Below are 26624 nucleotides of genomic sequence, written 5' to 3' on the forward strand. Positions count from 1 at the left end.
TGTTTTGAAGTGTATAGTAACATTCTTCTCACGCAATCTTGGATTAGCTGGAGCACTGAATGAAAGGGAACTAAAAATACAATAGACTTAATAAACATTTCATACAACAGAATTGTAGCTCATAACATAGAAAAATCATCATGCAAAATGTTATGCAACAACAATGTTATTTTGTGCTGACATTGAGATTTGAAAATGTTGCATATGTCAGACATAGTTAGACAAAAAAAAAAAGTGGACATTTGGAAATAAATGCTCTCTTTCGAGTCTCTTGAAACCTCCAGTGTCTAACTTGAGAGTCTAAGCCTTAGTGTTATCTTCTAAACCGAGACAAAATTTCAAGAAAAATGAACAGAAAAGCAAACTAAACTATAAAGCTGCTGAATAAAGAATGGTAAGAAGTTTACAGTACTTGATTTTGGCCTAGGCATGCCTTTGAGTCTCTGATATAACATGCTGGTCTGCTTTTGGGTGGGTGGAGAAGGCCCAGGAGATGACGGGGGAGCTGCTCAGGTAGGTGAAAGGGAGACAGTAAAAAAAGTAAAAAGACAAAATGACTTTAACATAGGATGGTGAGTAAGATGATGAATTCTCCAAAGAACAACTGAACAGCAAAAATGATACAACACAAATGGAGAGCGACTGCTTTCTTAGCGTTACTAGACATTACAAAAATGTGACATTGTTTGACAAGGGTGGGACTCTTACCAGTGTCACCAGCCCTACCACACTGAGACACTCAGAGGCTGACCGCAAAGGCTGATGTCTTTATCCAGATGGATACACGTGACTGATGGAGGCAACACCATTGACCAGAAGATAATACTTTTGAACAATAAAGAACTCCTAGGTGTCAATAGCTTCTTCCTCCTTTCAATTGACCAAATAAAGGGCTTGATGTATTCACAGCTGGAAGAGCTGGCTTCTCATCCTAATGTGCTATTTAATTTCCCATGTAACCTTGTACTTTCACCTTCCACATCTCTATGCTCCTGATACATAAGTTTCCTTATCTATAAAGAATAAGAATCTTTCTCTGTATTTACATACCTTGCAAGGTTGCTGATAAAGAGCAAATAAAGTGTTGCATGGGGGAGATCTCTATAAAGCTGAAGGTGCTTACAAATGTTTATTGTTATCTCCAACATTGTGAGAAGGCAATTAATTGCTTTGCAAAAGCAGATGAAGGGCCATTATTAGTTAAAGTGAGCTAGGGAATATTCTTGCTCCCTTTGTGGAATTTCAACATGTCAAAATCTGTCATTTTTGGGGAAAATGTGTGGTATCTGATTGTTTCCAGCTCATTTAATTATTTTCAATTTGGAATTCTCGTGGCTTTTATATTGTGGGTTGAATCATATATAAAAACTTGCCAGCTTATCAAATATGTTACTTGCTATTCCAAATGTTAGAATACCGTAATCAGCACTTGACCCATCTGTCATGTGGTTTACAATATCATCACAGCAAACATCCTATAACAATAGCCTCTCCTTCAACACAGGCACAGAGTACTATCAGCTTCCATAATTCTCTCTCTTTAATGAGTGTCTCATTAACCTTGGACCTGCTCCTTTCTAGTTGTTCTCATGTACAAAGCAGTCTGTATGGCGAGAGGTACATATTTCATTGCCAAGTTTGCGTCTTGATTTGCTTGAATTTTCAGCTGGGGAAATGAATTTTTCTTCAGAATTACAAAAACTGAAATTCTAGCCCTATTATTTTTTTTAAAGATTTAGAAGAAAGGATAAATATAATATTCTGGCACATCCATCTATTAAAATCCAAAGCTAATGAGATCCTTTTTTCGGGAGTAACTCAATGTTTTGAATACAGGACTGAAAATTAATTTACCAGTTTCCTCTTATTTAAATGTTTTGTTTGGGAAAACATGCATATATGGAGTTTAGGAAAACAGTTTAAGTGATGAGTATTTAAATGAAGGAATATTCTGATCTTTTCATTATAAAAACATATTTTGTATTTTGTATTTTATATTTTGTTAAAATCAATTGCCCACCTAGAGCTGTGGCTAGAGTTACATGTATCTCCTGGCTCATTCAATGAATATGTTTCACCTGAGTGTGTGATTCTCACGAGAAATTTCTTACTCATTCTTACCCAGATAACTGAACCTGTGTAGAAAAACACTCAATCTGGTGGTTCATAAAAACAATGAAACGTCTCCAGGCTGATCCATAACCCATGAGACAACAGATACATGTTTTAGCTCAATGGGTCTTGATGAGAAATTCATAAAGGGATTCCCTCCTGCCAAGTGGCTGTCCAGAATTCTGACAGTGAGGTTTGCCACCATAGAAAAACAAGCTCCCTTTCCCCCCCCTAACAGAGCAAAACAAAAACATCATACCTTGGTTTCCAAATTCATTTACCCAATTACCAGTGCTCATGTTTACACAATTAAATCTGCTTGGCTTCCAGAGAGAGAGTTAAATTTGACTGCAGAAAAACAAAAAGAGAATTCCTCTACATGTTCAGCTAAGCCAAGGAAGAGAAGCATCCAGGAGAGAGAGAGAGACTCCAATTAGCCCTTAAATAACTTGACCATTTATGGTTCGAGTGAGTGAATTGCCAGTCCATGAAATTTTATATGAGAGATGGATATGATTGATGGAAACCCAACTTACTAACAAATACAAACCTAGCTGATGTGTTGCTGAAGATTCACTTCTTAGTATTATGCCATTACTGGAAATAGCCTGTTATAATCTGCTATGATCTGGGTATGAAGGTGAATAGAAGCTGGGTTAGGAACAGATAGATACCTATATCATCAAAGTATCTGTCTTATTAAAAATGATGGCATATAGATCATGCATCTTTTGCAGTATTCAAATTCAATATAACTCCTTTAGTGGGATTATCACTATATATTGAATTCCTTATATCCTCATCACTTTCTCCTGGAATAATCCATTTTAGGACAATAGAAATATTGATAACAAAATGGCAGAAGAAATTATAAATTATTTTCTCTATTCTTTTAATTGCAATCATGTTTGTCTATTTTTTTTTTTTGCCACACCCAGCAGTGTACAGATGCTACTCCTGACTCTATGCTCAGGATCACTTCTAGTGGTACTCAGAGATCATTCATAATGGTGTTTAGGGGACCATGTGGTGTCAGCATTGAAATGGGCCCCAGAATGCAAAACAGGTGCTCCATTTCTTTGAGCTATCTCTCTGGCCCAATTGCAGCCATATTTGTATCTTCTCCATCAGGACATGGGTTGTATACAGAGCTGAACTATTATATCTCCAAAGCAACTCTTGATATTTGCTGCTGCTGTACTATTGCCCACAATCTTGCTAAGGGGGTTTGACCTGTGAATCAAATCTTATACCCTCCACCTCAACTACTGATACAGATTTCAAGTCATCTTTGAAGTTCTTTTCTCCTCTTCTCTGTCCATTCAGCAGTCAATATGATGCTACAAGGCCCACATAAGAACCTGTCCTATTCCTGCTTAAAAGCCTTTAAGAGATCCCCTTACTAACAAGAGACATCCCTTTATGTGCCTTCCAAACAAAGGTGCAACTCTTCTACTGATGCCTATATTTGAGCACGTATGACCTTACTAATATCAAAGTATATACATATATATCTTGCCCTATGTCTAGTAAATTCTGTATTAATAGTGTATTACTCAGGGAAGGTTTTCAAATATTCCTCAGTGGATCCTGCCCAATGCAGTCCTTCATGAAAACACCTGTCCTCTCTGGTCAAAAGTTATCAGTCATATGTTACAAGGTTTCAGTCAACAACTCCCCACACAGTCAATGACATGTACCCAATAACGTTATACCATACAGCTTAGATGTGTAGTATGTTATACCTACTATAGTTTGTGTAATTAAATGTTTTTAAAATTATAAAATTGCATATCAAAGTATTTCTTAGAATGTATTTGTGTATTAAGTGACACCCAACTGTATGAATATCACCAATAAAGCAACTTTTATCTCCTGAGCTAGTTAATTAACAAATGTATTAAGCCATATTGTTGAATAGAAAACATTGTAAGTTACAGTTCCAAACCAGAGAAGAATTTCAGATATCTCAATACATTTGAAAATGACTTAAGATAATTAAAAACATTTAAAAAATTAGATTAAGCTGCATTTCACAAGAGAGAAAATAATGCTATGCTACTGTGATGTTTTCCTTCTACTTTTTTTTTAAAATAATTGTGTCTAGATTAGGCTTTGTTCCTCAGATTCACCTTAGAAAAGTGAGCTGTAGAGCTACAGTAGTCACCATCTGTTATACTTATATTGCACCAACTTTCCTCGGGGGGATTTTCCTCTTTTCTCCATGTGGTTCTGGTACAAATGCAAAATCACATTTCTTGTGGGGGGTGGGATAGAAGATACTCATGTGAGCCAAGTCAGGACAATTACACCACACCCCATCATCATGGATGTTCTGATTGCTGCAGGAATTAAGCTTCAACTCACTGATGAGCCAATGAGAATGTTCTTTGGTTTTATACAGTTGCTTAGAAAGAAAGATGTTTTGATTCTAGGGTCATTAAATAGCATCAAAATATTGTGCCATCTGAGGCCATGTCGTTCCCCAACCCCCTTCCATGAAAGAATCATATGAAAGAAATCTCTCAGTGTGAGCCAAGAGATAGAACTGTAGGTAGGGCATTTGCCTTGCATTCAGTGACCTGTCTTTGATCCCTGGCACCCCACATCATCCCCAAAGTCCAAAAGGAGTGATCCCTTAGGGCAGGGCCAGGAGTAAGCCCTGAGCACTGCTGCACTGCTGGGTATGGCTCAAAAACAAAATGAAAACAATCAACAAAGAAATCTGTCAGCAATTGGAAATAGTACACAAAATACACTTAAATTTTTTATCCCCGAGTCCAGTTCCTCCACGGATTTCTTAGTTTCATGAGCCCCAAAGTATTTTTTAAGAGGATTTGCTTTGCCTGTGACTTTGATAATAGGAATGCTGGCATAATTATACTATTACGTAGCCACTAAAAACTTTGTGTCTTAGGGCATCTGGAAGGATGATACTACAAGTCCAATTAATACTCCAGATAGCTCTCTTTGGGGGAACCAGCCATTTATTTCTATACCACACCAAACCCTGCAATATATCAAAGACCTTGACCCAGTTGAAAACCAGTAGGGTTGCATTTCCATTTACCATTGTGTTTAGACTGGAACAATCTGTATCATAATTTTGGTTTTCTCTTGCATTGAAAGCTCCCTGAGGGTAGGGGCCATGACTGCTTTGTCCATTCCCATGGTGCCTTTTATTTTTAAATTAATGATACAAAGACATCTCACTACCTCTTATAGTCCAGGGACATAAAAAAATGCAACACCTGGATCAGTAGTTTGAAGTGGGAACTTTATAGAAATGCAGACTTCGAGGTTCTACCCTAGACCTACTAAATGAAAGTTTACCTTTCAACAAGGTCCTTAGAAAACTGTATGGATATTAAAGTTTGGGAAGCATGTTTTATATACCATGTCAGATATCAATACTATGACTTTATTATATACTAGGGTTGTATTCTTGAGATGGAAGTTTTCTCTTAAACAATAACAAATAATAATAGTTAACAGGCTATCAAATACCTGCCAGATACTGTGCTAAGAGATTTACTTGGAATATACATTTTAATCTTTGTCATAATCCAAGCAGAGGGAAACTATTATTAGAACCTTTTTACAGATAATAAAAATGAGCTTTGGAGAGATTATGGAACACATTGGAACAAGATGATGATTTAAAGTTTTACTGCAACAAATCCTGAGTGCTCAGGCTGGTTCTGAGGCAATGTTTTCTCAGAGTTGTACAAAAAGTATTCCAACATGTGGGCACTGGTTGTCATCAGCTGTCATATTGGGAACTTCAGCCAGTATGGCTTATGAGTGAGACCATTATCTTCTGAATCAAATGTAAAACGTTTATGGTAAACAGTATAAAAATGTTTATCCTAGCAGGTAACAATAATTTATTAATGCTTACCATTAATAATTACTTGTTATTTCTCTCATGTTATTCTTTCAAGGAAGGGGGTTGGCGAGCAATATGGCACAACATTTTCATGCTTTTCATCACCCTACTAAGATAGGGTAGTGAAGGCTCCTGAGTAATGTACAGAATTCCCAGATTGAATTCTCATCTTATTTTGAAACTGACTTTTCTAGGCCTACTTCACCGGATGTCAAGTGAAGGTTGGAGGTAAGATGATTATGATAAAGCCCGTTTTGATCTTATAATTTTATGGCTAAAATAATAAATGTTTAAGAGTACATAAATTGGAGGTATGGACTTTGGAATTAAATTCATGTTCAGACTCAATCTCTGCGACTAAACAATTGTTTAAATTTGGGCAACATTATTAGAGCACTGTTTTACTTTAGAGTTTCTATATGCAAAAGTGTGAATTCTTGTTTGTCTGTTTTGGGACCACTTCTGTGGTCCTAATGGCTTACTTCTGACTCCAGCCTTGTGCTCAGGGATCACATTTCTGGCGATGCTCAGGGATCAAACCCAGGTCAGATACATGCAAGGCAATTACCCCATTTGTCATACTCTCTCTGGCCCAGAAGAGTAAATTCTTATTTCACTGAGTGTAAGAAGCACAATTTAATATTTATAAAATAGTTGATGCTGGCTGATGAGGTAGTATAAGTGTTAAGGCACTTGCCTGTGGCTAGACACCGTTCAATCACAACACTCATAGTCCCCTGAGAACTGAGAGAATTGATCCTTGAGCACAATCCAGGATTAAGCCCTGAGAATAGCTGGTGTGACTCCAAAACAAACAAACAAACAAACAAAAAGAAAAAGGGTAAAAGAAACTGGGTGATCTTACCTATAAAGGCATCATAATTCAGTTGCAGTACTGACATTATTTCCTAATAACAAATTCATTTTATACTTGATGTATTTTTAGATTAAAATATGATAATGTTTTATCTCAGAGCAGTGCAAATTCAATGAAAAATTAATGTAACTGCACATCCCATGCTAACTTCTCAATAAATGCCAGTAACCATCATCATCATCATCATCATCAAAGCGCAGGTTTCCTTTTTGGTATAAGAACAATGATTTTATATTTACTGGTTCAGGGCATATTTTTTTAAACATATCTTTCTTTCCTCCAGGAGATCTTCCATATTTCCTGTCACAGTGTTTTAAATGTTTGTCTTTGCCCTGTTAATAGATGAGCCACTAGTGTATGGAATAGTGTGGGCTTGGAAATCCTGATTGATGTATCATTAACAGGAAGAATATTTCTTGAGTAAAATATCGAAAACATGAGCTGATTCTCAATTTTAGAACAGGGATTGGCTCTGTACTGTCTTTTGGATAGATGTTCCAAATTATACTCTCTAAGAATACCAAGTTTGTTTATCTATTTTTCTATTTTCACAGGTGTTGCACCTTTAAGAAGTTTGAATAGAGACAGGGAAATATACGTCTAATTGGAAGTGCTCTGGATAGATTTTATTTGCTCTAGAAAGTTTCTGCCAATGAGGGAGAAAAAATATGATGTCCTTAGTTCTCTGGAAATCTCAGTGAATCTCAAGTGTCCTCAGGGATAATTCAGTAGAAATATTTTAACAATTACCTGGTCCCAGAAAGGAACATTCTGTTCTGTACAGGTCTTCCTGGATAAAAGGTCGTAGCTATTTTAGAATTTATCTACTGAATGAATAGTGTCCAGTTACATAGCACAAAAGTGGAAAGGTGGTATTATTAGAAAGAGACCCCAAAAAAGCATGGTACTTGAATTTAGAAATATCTGGGTAGAGTCCTGCTTGAGCAAGTCACTGGTTTTTCCCAAAATTTAGCTCTTTCATTCACTGGTAAAAAGAAGGGAAAAATATCTTCTCTGTGAGGCTAAAGTGAAGACTGAATCAGACCCATCGTGCAAATTCCCTAGTACAGTGTCTAGGTCCATCAGTGACTGTTGGTCTGTCTGTCTTTCTCATTAATCTGTATAACTATCTAAGTTTATATATTCTTGGCATATTTGGAGGAAACTGGTTTTATTTCAGTACCAGTAGAATCGTTACGATGCTCAGAAAATTATGCAAGTATTTAGCCAAGAACTGAGGCAAAACTGCAACAGTAGTGTAGACTTTCTCAGAGTTTGCTGGGTTTAGAATGTGTGATGGTTTAAATGGAAATGTATTTAAAATAATAGAATTCATTTGCAAGAGTCACAGCTTTTCTTTCATAGAGTAGCAGCCCTTTGCATCTTTTTTTGAGATGATGCAATTAAACAGAACATTTAATCTCTAATAATGCCACCAGACAGAAAGATAAAGTCAACCAATATGTGACTTGCAAAGTCCCATAGCCTCGCAAAGTATAACCTGACTAAAACCTCTGTAGCTGTCCTGATTGCATGCCAATGTGTACATATAACTCCTGTTGTGCCTTGCTGGTTTTGCAAACCTATGTGTGTTTGTCCTTTGTTCTCCTAAGGGAACTGAAATATGAGGAAGGTAAGAAAAAATATTTAAAGGTCAGGAAAGAAATAATTATAATTATAATATTTATTATGATCTGCTTAACCTAGAAGAGTTCTTGGACATATCAAGATTTAAGCCTGTCTCTATTGATCTTCAGGTCGAGACTCTCTCTATTCCACCTTCTTAGTTCTTTCTCATGTCTCTGTAAGATACTTTGTCTGGATTGCAAATTACCAAACATTCCCTCATTTAAAGAGCCTTCAATAGCTCTCTGCCACTTTGGAAGTGGCAATTTTTCATGCAAAAGTTGGCATAGCTTCCAGGTTAAGGACTTTTGACTCATGATAGAGTGACTGAATTAGATGACTTATTAAGGTATTGAAGGCATTTTGAGGTTTTGCTTCCTGCCTACACTGTCATCACCAACAATTATTATTATCATGTTTATTCACATTTTCCTAATACATAAATAAATGAATGAATGAGTAGATGAATGAAAATCTCCTCGCCAGAGAGATAAAGAATTGTGAGTCTTGAATATAGGACTGTGAGTCTTCAAATATTAATTTAGTACTAATCTAGTGCCTGGCATGCTCTCAAAAATAAACTGAATACACTCAATTTTGAATCATAGGGATACATTAAACTTTAATTAAATAATATTTTGAGCACCCTTTAAACGTTAAAGACAATGATCAATAATCAATACTATCTGAAGTTATAAGATTTTACGTCAGAATTCTCCTTAAAATATGCTCATAAGTTTCGGGACCAAATGCAAAGAAAATTTTCACAGCCAAAGAACTTACTAAGAGCTTTTACATTGTGAAATATTCCACAAAGGCCCCTGTTCATTATCTATGTGTGCATCCTGCTTCGTCACACAATATTCACAAGAACAACATGGACACAACTTCTCTCTGTCTTGGCTAACAAACATTCATCAAAAAAACACGAACTTCTCAATAGGATATAAACAAGAAAGAGAAAGGAAAAACAGAAAGGAATGTTAGTTTTGGTTTAGTAACTATTTTTAAAAACACCTGAGGCCAAATTACTGGAATCCTGAACCAAAGCTCTGCAGCAAACCAGAATTCTGTTCCTTCAAAGCTTATGCCTTTATGAAAATTCTGCTCTATATAGGTCAACATCTACGGGCATGAGAAATATTTAGACAGCACAAATTAACTCCTTAAGTATTATTGCAACTCCACACCGGTCTTTGGGAGTACATACGTTAAGGAGCTATTAAACAAAAACAAAACAAAAACCGAATATTACTCAACAGTCCTGATAGTATATAATGCATATACAATTGGTTCACCTGCATCCTTTTGATTCTCTATTTGAAAGAGAGAGCACAACAAGGAGAGAAGAGAGAGAGAAACAAGAACACATATGCAGGATTAATGAGCAAGTGGGTCAAAATGCCCCCCATTTATGTGTGACACATGATAATTGGAAAGAAAAGGTTGCCCTTGGGTTCCCACCGCCCCGAAGTGTGGGGGCCAGCAAAAAAGGCTCCTTCACAGAGGTGGAAAATGCTGCACAAATAGAAAATTAGTAAAATTAAGTTTAATGTGAAATCAAGCTATGAAACATACATGAATTCTCCAAGTGACAATTAAGTCATATGTTCTAGCCAGAGCTTAGAGGACAAGGACAAGTCAAAATCTCCAGAGAGAACAAGGAAAAGCTTCCCAGCTTGAGAGAGAATAGACAGGAGGCACATAAGATCTAATTTTTGCAGAGAATAGACCACCTTGTGTGATCTTATACCCAGATAGTTTGACGTTTTAAACATGGAACAGAAGGCATGATTTTGCCCCAAGTGTCCTTTATCTGACACCTAACGCATTGCTCCCAGCCTAGCTGCTACCTTTTGATTGTGTACCAGTGACAAGCACTTAACGAACTGGGGTTACACACAAGCAAAGTAAAAATGCATTCAGGTCACAGACAGAGAATAACTGAAAAACTTACAGACAAATCTGAGTTTATCACAAACAAATGGCTTAATTGTCTAACCTGTTTTAGGTTGATAAAAAGTGACTGGACTTCTCACACTGGGTTTCACAGACAGAATCAACAGACAAGCCAATGCTAAAAAACTTGAAGCAAGGAGAGTGAGTTGGTTTGGATCTGGATTTTCTTGGAATAATGAAAACAGAAAGAGTGAAGACAGCATGGCGAGGAGGTGGTAGGTACTCACGAATGGTTAAATCCATCACTTGGGAGGCCAAGCAGAAGACAGGATGCTCATACATTTCTCTCTTTTTCCCTATAAAAGAGGATTTGGGCATGCAAGAGGCTTAGGTCAGAGGTAAAGAGGTTAAAGGTCATAGGTTAGAGGAAAACGTTACATTAGCTCAAAGGAAAATAGCCACAGAGTATTTTGGGATAAACACAGGATAAAAGAAAAAAGGAGCTTCAAAACTGGAGATCTACTGGATTAACCATTCAGCATGCCGTGAGTCACGAGAGAGATTGTGACTATGATTTTACACGTTTCTTTAGAATTGTTTGCAAGAATACAATGACCAAAAACATCATGAGTCAAGGGAAACAGAGTCTCATTGATTTAAGGCTCCAAGATACTAAGGATTTCAGACTTTAGTATCTAAGGCTCTTGAGGTATTTCTTCATAAACATAGTCTCCGGCAATATTACTACAACGTCTTTCCAAAATTCTCAGAGAACTAAGCTGTTAATACTCACATAGGGGCTCAAAAGTAAAAAATGGAAGGCTTCTTTTCTGAGAGCATAGAAACCTTGTAAAAAGAAAGTTGTCTGGTAGTAATATCTTTAAAGCTGCAATGCCTCAGCCTATGGTGGACTATGTTCATGAAAGAAAACCTGATACATGCAGCCAGAGGATGTTGGGTTGTCTGAATTAACAATCCCAGCATGCTTTGAAATTGGTGTCACAGCCACTTTTGCAGAGATAACATCAAAAAGTGGCTGAGCCAATCACGGACAAGGAAGGAGAGAAGCAGAAGAGAGCAGGTAGTGTGGAATGAGGTACTTCTCTGAAAAGAGAGTTGGGAAAAAAAAAAGATTGGTTTCTTCAAAGAATCCCCAGACCTAAAAAGTCACAGTGCAAAAGATAATTAACACAACCAAGAAGAATTGAGGCACAAAAGGAAATTACAGACCAGCTGATCTACTTTGGAAATGAATGCATTTTTACTTACAGATCTTAAAGTTTGTTTTTTGGATTATTTATCTGAAAGAAGAGAGCAGATCTTACCAAAAGACTAATAGTAGCTAGACCAAGACCTAGGAGGCAGCAGCCATAACAACAGAAGGTTTATTGATCCCATCCCATCTCTGGCCTTGCCTAGAATTGTTAGGTACCTGGTTGACTTTACCAAATACAATCATTATTAAGTCCGGGAAGGTTAAGACTGAAACAATTACTTGCTAATATATATAGCCCTTTAAAGATCTTCTCGTTTCTCTATTTTTGTCACTCATTACCAAGTCAAGAGTTGATAAACATCCTTTTAGTGCCCAATTCTTAAGTGTTTCTCCCTGGATGCATAACAATGAATTCATTACCACTGGTACACAATTTGCATTGTCAGACAGACAAAATTGAGAGAGGGAAAACATGTAGTATACAGAACACTGTGAATTTGACATGATCTTAACCTAATTCTCTAAGGAAACAAGGACTTTGGCAGAGTAAGCGATGAGATTTTGGTAGTTGGTTAGGTCTACTTTTCCTTCCCAGTCATGTCCTGAAGGCAGACAATGGGCATTGTTGGTTTTAGTCAGGAGTTTCACATGTGAGAGAACATCAGATTCCAGAATGCGGACACATTGAGTTTTAGACACAGAACTTCCACATTTATACACTTACACCACTGGTCAAGTTGGGTGTGGTTTTCAAATCACCCTATAGCAGCCAACAGGGTAACAATGAAAAGCGATTAATACCTTTGCAAATGATTAGGTCCCAAAAGAACCATATCTTCTCAAGTAGAGTTTACTCAGTGATTTTGGGTGGTCAATGGTTATCAGTGACCACTTCCTTAAGAGGATAGTGGTACCATCCAGCCTCTGTATGGTGTAGTAAGAATGAACCAGATCTAAAACAAACTAGGAGCCAGCAGAGATGGCTGGAAACTAACCTGCCATCCAATTGGAACCCTACTAAAAAAACAAGATACTTTCAAGGGGCAAGAAGAAGTTAAGCAAAATCTTGATGTTACTTTATTCAATTCTTGTTTTACTCCCAAAGCTATCAGCGGTGGATAACAAACTCTTGAAGGTAGCATTCCTATAGAACTCTTTCAAAAGAAAACATTAGCTACGGAGCAAATTTATGGCCAACACAAACTCTCAGAAGGACCTAAAGTTAGCAGATAACATTCTATATTCAATATTCTCCCCTAACAAAAGTTTCTTGTTCTTTAAATCACTTATTTGGCCACAGCAAAGGAAGTTTTCACAGTTCAAGTGCTTTCAAATTTTAGCTTAACATACTCAGATGGACCTCGGTTGCCTGGTGGCCATCAGAAAAGAAGAGAGCTCCCCAGGAAGGAATACGAAACTTTAAATAAAAAACTGGGGAAAGATGGGAGTCTTACCTTCAATTTTGGCATACTCTGAGAGCCGAGAATAGTTGACTAAAGCAGCCTGCTCTAGACATTTACGGATGACTGTTTTTACCTCCTCTTGTGGCACAGGGGTCACGATATCTTTCATTAGAACCTTTAGGTAGAAAAAATGATTAGGATGCTTCAACCAATTTGTGACTCACTTATACTTTCAAAAACCTGAATGTTTTTGCAACAGCCCCCAGGTAGCTCTACAATCATACTATGCATGAGTACCACAACTAAAGAGTATGACCCCTTGGTGAGGATGTGTGCAAGCAGTTCAACTAGAGGAATGTGACCCTTAGCAAGTATCACTGTCAAGTATATGAGTACCTCAACCTGGTGTGGAACTCCCAGTAAGGACTGCAACTAAATACATGCAAAATCCCCAGTCGTCTCAACAATAGGTTCAACAGCAATAACTAAGGGAAAGGATAGGAGAGGCCAGGTCAAAAATGAAGTTCAGAGTGAGTTGTGGATCCTTTTCTGAGTTGTGAATGTTGTGACTAAAGCAGACAAGAATATTGTTGAAGATCTGAAATGTGGTTTAGAAGAAGAAGCTCATTCATGAATTAGGGGAGTGTTAGAACATATCTTCAACATATCCTAACTGTTTTGGAGTCTGAGATACAAGAACTTGAATTTTGGCAGCTTCACCATGCTTATTCTGATACTTGGTGAATAGTGGCCAAATTGTTAAAAAAATTACAAAGTGGGTCATTCAACAACAGTATTTCATTGCAATTATATTCAGGTCTCTGGATACAAATATGGGAGCTGTCTATGACTTTTACTCTTACCCTTTCCAAGAGTGAGAGAGTAGCTTTCAAAGCACCTTCAGGTCGACCAAATGGGAAGCAATACCTAAAAATGACAGAAAATTCTTCAGGTTGTTCAAATACATTACATTTAGCATGAAATATGCTGAAACTTGATTCCTATAGCAACTCTCTTGGAGGAACAGAAAATGCTTTTTATTTTGTCACGTTGTGTTATGTTAATCGGAATTCACACCATATATGTGTATATATAATGTATATATGTGTATGTGTGAATAATAACTAAAGAGAGACTCTGCAAATGTCTGCAGCAGGAAAGAATATTTCAAGTGATGACACAAGGCTCTGTTTAGATTTCTATTGTAAAGAAGAATCACTTTTCAGCTCAAATGTAACCTTATCAATTCTTTGTAAAGGTAGGATTTTAAAAATTAGTTGAAATAGACTAAAAATCAAATACTTACTTAAATACCCAAAACATTCCTATAGGGAAAAAAGGGTTATATTCTGAGCCAATTCAGGATTGTGCTTGCTTCCCTTCCACGGACACGGCTTTTAGTTGGATTCCTCATCTCTGGCAATGCATCTTGCATAGAATGTATGATCAATGCAGATTTATCCAGAAATATTTACAGGTACCATGAGAAAAAATATAAGAGTTCTAGAAACTATTTCAGACTTCCATGAGCAATTTGGACTCTTGCTTTAAGGTGCTGAAAGGGTCAGTATAGTTATTTAAAGTTAGACTCCTATGTATGTTCCTATTCCATTATTGGCTGCATTGCCTAGAGTCAGTGACTTAAGCTCTCGCAGCCTGTTTACTCCTTATTTAAAAGAAAATTATAATGATTACCTTATAGAACTGTTCTGAGAATAAACAACATGTTAATGTTTATTCCAGCCTCTAGCCCTGCATCTGGCACCTAAGGATGTGGTTCAAAAGTAGGAAATATTTGTTACACTATTATAAATGCGACCACACTATCAGGCCCTCTGGTCCAAATCGCTGGTACAGAATTAGAACTATCTAATTTGCTACAAAGGCGAGGAGGGCTGTGAAGTGCAAGGTTCAAGCATCAGACATGCTGGTGGGCTCAAGTATGAGGGGAAGAACTTGCTAAAACTGATCCCGTTCCTTTCCTTCTTTGGGAGGCCAGCTTGCTTATTTCAAAAGTAATGAAGAAGGTGGAGTCTCTCTGTGATCCATGCCTTCCTACCTTCCCTGTTTAGTCTTTCCCAAAGTGGGTGACACTGTTGCACACGTGTGTGTGTGTGTGTGTGTGTGTTTCCTCAATGGGCAGTAGGCTAAAGGCCAAATAAATAAGTATGGGAACCTCTGCCTGTTTATGTGATGCATTTTACAGTTTTTTTTCTGTTTTATTTAGGCTCCTTTGAGAAGCTTTCAGTTTAATTCATCTCTGAGCAGATTGATGATGAGGGTCAGCTTGTACAAGGAGGGCTTCTTTCTTTTAGTAGAAATAAAATTTACTTGAGGTTTCAAAGATTCTGTCTGTTCTTCTCTGCTTTTCTATTATTTCTAAATATCCAGTGTGTCTCTGGGAGATTTAAAGTTTTAGAAAGCCAAGCCTCCCTATCCCTTCTTCAATTTTCCCCTCCAAATAAATCCAATCCCTAAACCTCAGGTGCTTACCTAAAATGTGTAATCTGATTTTCCAGCAGAACTCGGAGTCTCTCTTTGATTTCTTCAAAACGTTCCTTTTCTTCCACAGTCACAGTTCCAATTCCATCGGGCCTGAAAGAAGTGACAGAAACTTCATACACTGACACCATCAAATTGAATCTCTAGCAGGAGGAAGCTGTCCATTTTTCAAGAACTCCAGTGATCGGCATGCCCTGAGAAGTCCTGCTTTTCTGTGCCAGTTCCCAAAGGGGACGGGGTTTTTTGAGGTTATCATTTGGGAGACATTTGCAGAACTGTCGCTCATTTGTTGTGAAATGGTAAAATGCACAAACGGGTGGCTTGAAGTTAAATCCAGCTTCCATGCCTGTTCTGTTTGGCTCACAGCTTCTTAACATTTTGAATTACTTGCCAACATTTTTAAAATTAGTAAAATTTTATAATACAAGTCTTATTTCTGGTTTCTGTTAACAATCTGCAGCAGCTGGTTTTAACTAGCAAGTATTAATGGTTTCTTTTTTATCTGGGTAGTCACTCACCTGGCCTACATTGAAGTCTTATTACTTACCTCTCTCATAGGCACTCAGGTTTGGAACCTCTGAATAACAAACACAAACTCCTAAGAAAACTAAGTGTTCAGTAAATGTCTGTTTTTCCCAATGTTAAGTGGTCTTAAGTGCTTCTCAATTTCTGGCCTATACTTATATAGATGGGCACATTAATTTATAAAACTCCTATTAGCTGAATTACAAATCACAAAACAGTGGGAAAATTTCAAGATATTGATAAAAGAAATTGCAAAAAACATGAATCAATGGGAAAATACCTTATATTCATGGACTAGAAGCATAAGTTTTGTTAAAGTGTATATACTACCCAGTCATCTATAAAATCAGTGAAATCCCTATCAAATTTCAATGACATTTTCCCAGAAAAGACAATCCTAAAATGTATATGAAACCACTATAAATCCAAACAGCCAAAGCACTTTTGAGAAAGAAAACAAAGTTGTAGCTATCATAATTTCTTATTGCAAAGCTTATTACAGAACTATAGTAATCAGAACAGTATGGCAATAGCATAAAAAAGACACACTGAATATGATATCATTTCAAGAACCCAGAAATAAATCTTCAAACACAAAGTAAAGTAATATTTGACAAAAGAGCCAAGGATACTCATTGAGAAAGGAAACAATCTTTTCAATAAATAGTGATTGGAAATTGGATGACCAAAGCAGAAAAGGGAAATTAGATTTCAATTTTATAGTACTCCTGTGAATAACTCAAAATGGGCTCAATATTAACACTTGATAATAATAAACCTCCCAGAAGAAAATATGCGTAGGAAGTGGCTTATTGTTGCTCTTAGTAATCATTTATAAAAAAAATTATTGCCAACAATGCAAGCAACAAATGCAAAGACAATTTTCAGGGCTTCCTGAAAATAAAGATTCTAAACAGCAAACAAAACATAAAAGGAAATTTATGGAATAGGAATATTTGCAAATTATCTGACAGGACATTAGTTTACAAAATATAAAAGGAACTTATAAAACTCAATAGCAAAGTATCAATTTGATTTAAATGGAACATGTTTTTCAAAAAAGATATAAAAATATTCAATAGGTGAATGAAAACATGTTCAGCATCACCAATCATCAAGGAAACGCACATCAAAGTCACAATGATCACCTCACATTCGTCAGAATAGTTAATATCTAAGGGGCCGGGGCTATAGTACAGCAGGTAGGGCGTTTGCCTTGCAAGTGGCTGACCTGGGTTCAATTCCTGATATCCCATATGGTCCCCCAAGCACTGCCAGAAGTAACTCCTGAGTGTAGAGCCAGGTACTCCCCTGAGCATCGATGAGTGTGACCCAAACAAGCAAAAAAAAAACACAGCTAATATCTAAAAAGATAAGAAACAAACAAATAGAAAGACAAGAAACAATCAGTGTTGGTGAGATTGAGGAGAAAAATTTTGGTGATAAAAATATAAATTTGTAGTAAATATGGAAAATGGAATGGATATTCTACAAAAATATGTGTGAGACTACTGTATAATTCAACAATCTGACTTTCTGGGTCAGATTGAAGGAAAGGAAATTGCTATATTGATGATATAGCTGTATGCTCATTGCAATATTACTTATAATAGACAAGACATGAAAACATGTCTGTCAATAAATGAATGGATAAAGAAATGAGGCTGACATACACATACATTATTCCATCACTAAATGAAGTAAATTTTGCCTTTTTGCAAAAAGAATACAACTTGAGGTCATTAACTCTAAGTGGAGTTGAAGAGAGGCAGACATTTTTGATCTCACTTATGCATGGACTACAAAAAGCTGAAGTTACAGAAGAAGAGAGAAGAATTTTAGTTACTAGGGTCTGAGAAAGGGCAAAGGCTATAAAGACAGCTAGAGGATGCATAAGATATGGCAGGGCACTTGCCTTGCAGTTGGCCAACCTGGATTCAATTTCTGGTACCTCAGTTGGCCCCCTGAGCCCATCAGGAGTGATCCCTGAGCACAGAACCAGGAGTAAGCTTTGAGTACTGCTGCCTATTGCCCTAAAACAAACAAAGAAACAAAAACCACCAAAAACCCAATCTATAAATGAACATCACATTGTATTCCTTAAACTTATATATATATATATATATGCTGAGATTTTTATCTCAATAAAGCTGGCAAAAATAAAAAGAATAACACCAGACACATTTTTCATTCTTTTAAAAAAAACCCAAAACTTTATTAAAGCTCTGTGATTTACACTGTTATTCACAGCTAAGTTTTAGACATACATTGTTCCAGCACCAATTGATCACACCAACAATGTCAACTTCCCTCCATCAATGTTCCCAAGTTCCCTTCCTCCTGCTCTTGACAGGCACCTTTTAAAGTTTGGTTCCTAAAGTTTGGGTCTCATGGTTTCAGTGTTGTTTGAGTATTTGTCTCTTTGTCTCTGTCATTCCTTAATACCACCGATGATATTTTTCACCCTTAGTGAACTGTTCATACTAATACAAAAAGAGAAGGATCGTAGCATAAACGTGTGAATTTGAGTTTAATCATACTATCCTTGTGTTTCTGAATCATCATTAGCTTTACACACATTTCCCCCATTTGTTTTGAATAAAGCAAGTTGAAAATATAAAGGAGGCTGCATAGTTATAACTCAAATTTATCTGTGCCAAATTAGATGTAGAATAATCTGACCCATTCAAAGATTTCTGCTTTCCAGCTCCTGTAGTGACTTGTTTTGACTACTGGCTGAGCCAGTTTGCAGATTGGTGCGTCACCATAAAACTTCTACTGGAACATTCTTCAGTTTGCAAATGCAAGTCATCTTGAGACCAAACAAATGGTCTTATTTATAGGCCTTCTCCAGGATCCAGCATAAATTGGAAAAATCCTGTATCTTAGACCAGTCTGACTGCACAGACTTGGCAAGGGAGAGCAATGTATCTCCTGTGAGGGGTTAATTGGTCAATTTCTTTTCTTTTCTTTTTCTATCTTATTTTTTTTGGACCACACCCCATTGTTCTCAGGATCTATTCCTGATCAGTGCTTTGTGGGGAACAGGGGTGGGGTAGTGGAGGGTCACTTCTGGCTATGGGTATTGCTCTAGGAGTAGCTCAAGGGCCCATGAGGTGCAAGGAATTGAACCTGGGCCCCAAAATGCAAAATAGTCCATTGAGCCATCTCTCCTACCTTTACGTGAAATTTTATTTATTTTTTATTTTGGGGCACACCTGGATGTACTCAGGGATTATTCTTGGTTCTGCACTTGGGGATTACACCTGGGAAAGTTCTGGGGATTATACGGGGTGCTAGGGATTAAATTTGGGTCACTTGCATGTGTGACAAGTGTCTTACCCACTGTGCTGTCACTATCATTCTTCTAGCTTTGTGTCTTTGGTTTTTAATTTTTTATTTATTTAAAAAAATGTTGGGGCCCACTTCGCCGCGCCCGCCGCTCCAGTATGACTGAGGAGGACAAGGGAGCTGCTTTGGACACCAGCAGCCCACTCAACAACCTGCACACAGCCTCCACCCCACTTCTCTGAGCACAAAATGGAGACACGCACACAAATGCGCGGCGCGGCTGGCGGGAGATCGAGGGTGGGGAAGTACCGGTCTCCGCCCACCTCGGACACTTAAAGAGAGTGCAGCCACGTGGGCTTTCCCACTTCGCCGCGCCCGCCGCTCCAGTATGACTGAGGAGGACAAGGGAGCTTTCCCACTTCCGCCCGTGCGGGGGCCTGGTATTTCTCTAGGCTTTCCCATCTTATGAGCACCTTAAAAGGGTAAAAGATTGTAGCGATAGAATTTCAGGCAGAATTTTCCCTGGACTTTATACAGAAACCCAAAACCGCGCGGCCTATTGTCATCTAATCATCAGCAATATGAAATGGTTCCCTTTTAACGGGTCAGACTTTGGTGGGAAAAATAGTAAGCTTTTTGTTGAAATATTGAAGGCAACCAAAATGGTAGCCATCTCTCTAGATTGAACTAAGCCATACCCACACGCCAGCTGAGAAGAAATATCCTTCTTTCTCGGGAAGAAACGCGGCGTGGCGTTAACCATAGTATCATGTCCATTAAGTTGACACGGACTTGGTGGCGTGGGAATGGGATACAAGGGAATAAAGTATTATGTACATGGAACAGCGGGATGCTGGTGGAATCTCGAGTTGGGCCGATACCAGCACACTACTTTTGGTTCCAGAAACTGCAGACTTTCTACCAGACTATCAACTAAGCCAGAGCCCCACGCCGGCTGATGACAGGAAATAACCATCTTTTCCGGTTTTTATTTCCTTTGTCAGGCAGCGTGGTGAATACTAAACAGGCGGGAACTTGGTGGCGCTGGATGAGGGGGAAAAAAATAGAAAAGTTATGTAACAAACAATGGGACTTGTTTGAAACCCCAGCAACAATAGCGAGTTATGTGTTGAAACATAGAATGTAACCAAGATAAAGCGTAAACAAAGTGAAACTTATCAATTACAAGGGCGGGGACAGGGGTGGGGGGGCGAGGTATACTGAGGTGGTTGGTGATGGAATAGGGTCACTGGTGAAGGGAAGGGTGTTTGAGTATTGTATAATTGACATAATCCTGAGAACTATGTAACCCTCCACATGGTGATTAAATAAAATTTAATAAATAAATAAATAAATAAAGATACTAAAAGGTTAAAAAAATAAAAAAATAAAAAAAATAAAAAAATGTTGGGGGGAAATATGCAGCAGTGCTTAGAACTTACTCCTGGCTCTGGAGACCATATTTGGTATGAGAAATCAAACCTGGGTTAGCTGCAAGCACCCTACCCACTACACCATTGCTTTAGCTTTGCTATCCTTGCTTCAAAATACTGATATTACCCTGTTTGAAAAATAAAAATGCCGTTCACCACACTATAAAAATGGAACAGTACTACAGAGTCTGTTTCACCTGAACTTAAAGGAAGAAAAAAAAAGACAAAATAATAACTATGAGGTACAATGTTAGAATTTGTGACTGTCTTTAGTTCAAAATATCATGGGGGAAAAGCCAGAAAGTTTAATTTACTATATCTGTTAAACATCTTATTTTTGACATGAAGTTCCCAGGAATCTGGTTAAATCTTGGGATTGACTGACTACATAAAATACTGTCACTGTCATCCCGTTGCTCATCGATTTGTTTGAGCGAGCACCAGTAACGTCTCTCATTGTGAGACTTATTGTTATTGTTTTTGGCATATCGAATACACACTGGTAGCTTGCCAGGCTCTGCTGTGTGGGCTCCATACTCTCGGTAGCTTGCCAGGCTCTCCGAGAGGGGCGGGGGAATGGAACACGGGTCGGCTATAATTTTTTTTTTATTCTTTTCATGTTTCTGTTACAACCAACTGCTTTCTTGAACTATGGCTTTTGAATTTTGTTTATACAGAATTCAACTTGATAATATATTGAGCACAGGTTTATATGATGGGCATGTGTATTCATACTCTCGATTTGAGGAGAAGAGAGACATCTGAAAAATTTTGTTTCTTAGCAGGGAATTGATCCACAGAAAAATCCTACCGAGGATGATTTATAATTTAGAAGAGGGTTTATAGATAACAAAGAAAAGCATAAAAACCATTTAACAAGGGCAACTCAGAGCTGGCTGTGATCATTATTGGATATGCAGTTCTCTGTGAAGAAAATCACTTGTCCTTAACACAAGAAAGTCTTCTAAAGCAATTAGGCAATTAGAAGACAGCAGTTAGATGTGTGTTTGAGATGATAAAAAGTCACTGAATGCTCATTAGTTGACCTTAGTTAATTGTCACTAAAGAATTTTATTACAAACATAAAATGTTATTATGTATTTCCCTGTTGTAGTGATTTACATTTGTATTTATCAAAGGTATCAGATAGTAGCTTTAGTGTCCCTGAAACCTCTCTTGGGCTACTCTTTGAACACTATCTCTCTAGTCCACAAAAGCAAGCAAATAAAATTGTAGTATTTCTTTATATTTGCTTTTTTTATTGCCTGTGTCAGTGTAAATGGTTTGATTTTTAAGTAAACAAACCAGCCAACCAATCTGACATTTTTAAGGTATATAATACAGAGTCAAAAACAAAAACAGGCGATAAAACAAGTGAGGATTTTGATATCCGATGCCAATTTGTACCTGCCCTAACTGCATGCTCTGAAATGCAAAGAGTAAAGAGATGCTATTCTGCAAACTGAGGACGAGACAAGCAGGAATAAAATAAATTGTCAAAAATCTCAGTAGCTGACAGTGCCTTCCCTGTAAGCATGAGGCCATGAGTTCGAACCCTGGTGCTGCCTATGGCACTGCACTGTAGCACTGTCGTCCTGTTGTTCATTGATTTGCTCGAGCGGGCACCAGTAATGTCTCCATTGTGAGACTTGTTGTTACTGTTTTTGCCATATTGAATATGCCATGGGTAGCTTGCCAGGCTCTGCCGTGCAGGGGGGATGCTCTCAGTAGCTTGCCGGGCTCTCCTAGAGGGACAGAGTAATCGAACCCGGGTTGGCCGTGTGCAAGGCAAATGCCCTACTCATTGTGCTATCGTTCCAGTCCAGTCAGGTGCTGCTTTTATGCTCTGAGAATTTTCTCAGCAGTTCTGCTGACAGGACCCTATACTTTAAAAGAGTGGTCTCTGGCAAATAGCGCTGTGTATGTTTGTGTGTGTGTGTGTGTGTCTGTGTGTCTGTGTGTCTGTTTGCAAACCCCTTGATTACAAAGTATGTAAGCCATCAGCGAGTACCACAGTCAGGTAATGAAACCTCAGTCACTACTGTAACAAAAAACAACAAAAAATGGAATGGAAGAGACAAAATATCTGTATGGGAATGAGAATGAGAATGAGAATCTGTATACCTCTACCAGAACAAAAAAGCAAAAACGGCGTTTTCAAGCCAAGGCTTTCCTTGAACCTATTTTTCTCTTTCTCTTCCCCTCACTCTCTACACTTCCTTAAATAGAACTATTTTGCTTCAGTTAAAAAAAAAAAAGCAAAACCAACCTTTGTTTGAGTTTGTTTCCATATAACTGTTTTTGAAAACTCTGTAACACATTATTTTTAGTTAGCACCCCTAAGTTGCCACTGTTAATAATACAGATTAATCTTACAGACTCGTCATCTGGGGTTTTTTGACAAATTACATTATTCCTTCACATCTCTTCCTCAGTTTGCTAAATAATGTTTCCTCTCACTTTCATCACGATTTCAGAACACGTATAACAATTACAAATACATTTGCACTGGATGTCAATATCTTCCTATGGAGTTACAAGTCCTGGCTCAATATTTTGGGCAGCACAGGCCTCATGTAAACAAATAACAACAGCAATAACAACAACAACAACAAAAAAGCTTTCAGAGCAGTCATTTAAAAATATGAGCATATTTTACAACCTGAGATTGTAAGAATCTAAATCTTTGAGGGCCAACCCCATGGTTTATGATTCAGTAGATGTGGGATAGAGGCTGAGAATCTGTATTCCTAATAAGTTTTTTTGGGCTGATAGTTTTGGTGCCACACTTTGAAAACCATAGTAACAGACCAAGAAAAAATATATATTTGGTAGGTTGTAGGTGGTCCTTCCTTCCAATGGAGAAAAGGGTAGGTTTGATTTAGGGCTTCCAATTTCTCTTGGATTGGAATGGATCTGGAATCAGACATCTTTCAAAAGTAAGTAAGTGGTCCTCTAATCGAGCTAGTAATTCATTCCCAAAGTGGTATTTGCACTATTTCCAAGGTGCCGTTCCAAGCAGTACTGGTTGCAAAATAAATAGAAGAACTGCAGTAGTGCCTCCCAAAACCCATGTTTTTCCCCCTAAAAACATTTAGGGGGTGATTCTTTGGTTGTCATAAAACTGGCTCTGCACCTTGTTCCTTTCTCAATACTTTCAACACTTGAGGAATAACAAAGAGTGAGAGAAGAGGAAAGAGCAAGCTGAGTTTTAAACTTCCAGTTATCAAATGCCAGGCTGAGACATATCTTCACTAGACGTATGCCTAGAAATCTGAGTCCCCTGTCCTCTCATGTCCCAGTTGATCCACTTTCTGCCCTCATGCCTTCTGACTTCTCCAAGTTCATATCCACTTCACACAGAGCCTATTTCTTTCCTCTAACTGCAGACCATGGCTGTACTATGGAGATGCTTGTTAAGAGGTACATTCAAGTGCTTGTTTTCCCACTGCTTAACGTGATGGGATTCCTGTGGTGCTCTTTTTCATGGCCACTGCACAGTTCTGATGGAGTATGACCTAAACAGGCCAACTTGAAGTTCTTCTCTAGAAGAGTTTTGCACTAGGTAAATGATGCATGGGTAGAAAAGCCAGGTGGAATTTGCTTGCCACTGAAGACTGACATCACAGTTGGTAGTGCTAAATCTTTGGCTGTTCATTAAAACATGCTCTTTTGAGAGGTTCCAGCCCACCACTCAAACTCTGGTTCAAACTGTCTGCAGAACAACAGACTGGTAAACCCTCAGACAAGGACTTCAGGTTCCCCTGGTGATACAACAATTTTCACAAATTTTATTCTATGGAAATTTTTTTTTATCATTTCATTAGCCATTTAGTGGTAACAAGGCATATAAAATAAGTTATTGTGGGTCTGTTATGGGGCAGGTTTGAGACATGGTGGGGAAAATGGATACAACAGTGGAGAGAAGCTGATAGTGGTGGTGGGATTGGTGTTGGAATATTGAATGTCTGTAACACATTTATGAACAACTTTGTAAACCATAGTATTTAAATAAAGTGGGGGAAAAAACCCAAATTGTCTGTAGAGAGGTGTAGATGTTATCATGCTGAGTGCTCCCCAGGCTAACCCAAAAGGGAGTAAGGGGTATTAGCCACTGCCTTAGTTTCATTTCCTACTTTCTCGTCACTGTCCTGATATAAGCCTTCCACTCCCTTTCTTTGAGGTTTCTAGAATTATTCTGATTGGCCATCTTTTGCATATCTTATCCAGAGTTATTTATTTTGCTACTGATATGAATAAATTCAATTAAGAACATAGCCCCTCTTTTGCCACACTCCCAATTTTAGTGTGTCTTTAGACACACACGTGCACACACACACACTCACTCGTAACACGTACATATGACAAGGAAATATGTGGTGCATTGATTTCTAGTTCTACCTAACTGCATACTGGCTAGCCACTGACGTCTTGTATATCATGAAACTGCAAAGTTGAGATAATATACAGGTTAAGTGCAGTCATTTTTTGCAATCCAGCTAGAGACTGGAAACTCTACTACCTGCAGGCTAGCAAATGGGCCAGACATGGGTCTCTGGGGCTGGAACAGACTATATTGTATCTGACACAGCAGGCATATCTGGATTCCACCTTTCCAGTTTTCGGCAAACCATTTTCTCACTGTCCTTCACAAAGTTGACATTTTCGGCAGCATGATCAGAAAGATGTCATGTCGGCTGCTCTTCAAGTTCTTGTCACAGTGGTTAGCACCAGTTCTGTCATCTTCACTCTCCTCACAGTCTCCCATCTTGAGCCATGTCACAAATAATAATATATCTAGAGAGTGTCTTTCTCCCTCCCTCCCTCCCTCCCTCCCTCCCTCCCTCCCTTCCTTCCTTCCTTCCTTCCTTCCTCCCTCCCTCCCTCCCTTCCTTCCTTCCTTCCTTCCTTCCTTCCTTCCTTCCTTCCTTCCTTCCTTCCTTCCTTCCTTCCTTCCTTCCTTCCTTCCTTCCTTCCTTCCTTCCTCCTTCCCTCCTTCCTTCCTTCCTTCCATCCTCTTTCCCTTCCTTCCTTCCTTCCTTCCTTCCTTCCTTCCTTCCTTCCTTCCTTCCTTCCTTCCTTCCTTCCTTCCTTCCTTCCTCTTTCCATCCCTTCCTTCCTTCCTTCCTTCCTCCTTCCCTCCCTCTCTTCCTCCATCCCTCCCTCCCTTCCTTTCCTTCCTCCCTCCCTCCCTTCCTTCCTTCCTTCCTTCCTTCCTTCCTTCCTTCCTTCCTTCCTTCCTTCCTTCCTTCCTTCCTTCCTTCCTCCTTCCCTCCTTCCTTCCTTCCTTCCATCCTCTTTCCCTTCCTTCCTTCCTTCCTTCCTTCCTTCCTTCCTTCCTTCCTTCCTTCCTTCCTTCCTTCCTTCCTTCCTTCCTTCCTTCCTTCCTTCCTTCCTCTTTCCATCCCTTCCTTCCTTCCTTCCTTCCTTCCTCCTTCCCTCCCTCTCTTCCTCCATCCCTCCCTCCCTCCCTTCCTTTCCTTCCTCCCTCCCTCCCTTCCTTCCTTCCTTCCTTCCTTCCTTCCTTCCTTCCTTCCTTCCTTCCTTCCTTCCTTCCTTCCTTCCTTCCTTCCTTCCTTCCTTCCTTCCTTCCTTCCTTCCTCCCTTCCTTCCTCCCTCCCTCCTCCCTCCTCCTCTCCCTCTTTCTTTCTATCTTTCTTTCTTTCTTTCTTTCTTTGTTTTTCTGTACCTTCTTTAATCTTCCTTCCTTCTTTCCTTATTTCTTGCTTTCTTTCTCTCTCTTCTCTCTCTTTCTCCCCATAATATAGTTGTCCATTGTTTCTGTTAGTAGTTATGCAATTGTTCTCTATTTCTCTAAATGCTCTGAGCTATAACTTATTAATTAATGTCT

General features: G+C 38.4%; 1 protein-coding gene across 9 annotated transcripts in view; it reads right to left on the reverse strand.

Annotated features, from left to right (window-relative positions):
• Positions 1 to 26624, reverse strand: part of CADPS (calcium dependent secretion activator) — a 527814-nt gene that overhangs the window by 116114 nt on the left and 385076 nt on the right. For 4 of the 9 annotated variants that reach the window (XM_055134467.1, XM_055134462.1, XM_055134466.1 and 1 more), the window contains exons 14-18: positions 15516 to 15617; positions 13886 to 13949; positions 13074 to 13197; positions 10691 to 10759; positions 9803 to 9820 (exon numbers count right to left, since the gene is read on the reverse strand). In XM_055134467.1, the coding sequence (XP_054990442.1) occupies positions 9803 to 9820; positions 10691 to 10759; positions 13074 to 13197; positions 13886 to 13949; positions 15516 to 15617 (377 nt within the window). The remainder of the gene's footprint in view (positions 1 to 9802; positions 9821 to 10690; positions 10760 to 13073; positions 13198 to 13885; positions 13950 to 15515; positions 15618 to 26624) is intronic. The other 5 variants (XM_055134468.1, XM_055134463.1, XM_055134461.1 and 2 more) reach the window with 2 other exon arrangements.

The sequence above is a fragment of the Sorex araneus genome, chromosome 4, assembly GCF_027595985.1.
Source record: "Sorex araneus isolate mSorAra2 chromosome 4, mSorAra2.pri, whole genome shotgun sequence".
NCBI lineage: Eukaryota > Metazoa > Chordata > Mammalia > Eulipotyphla > Soricidae > Sorex > Sorex araneus.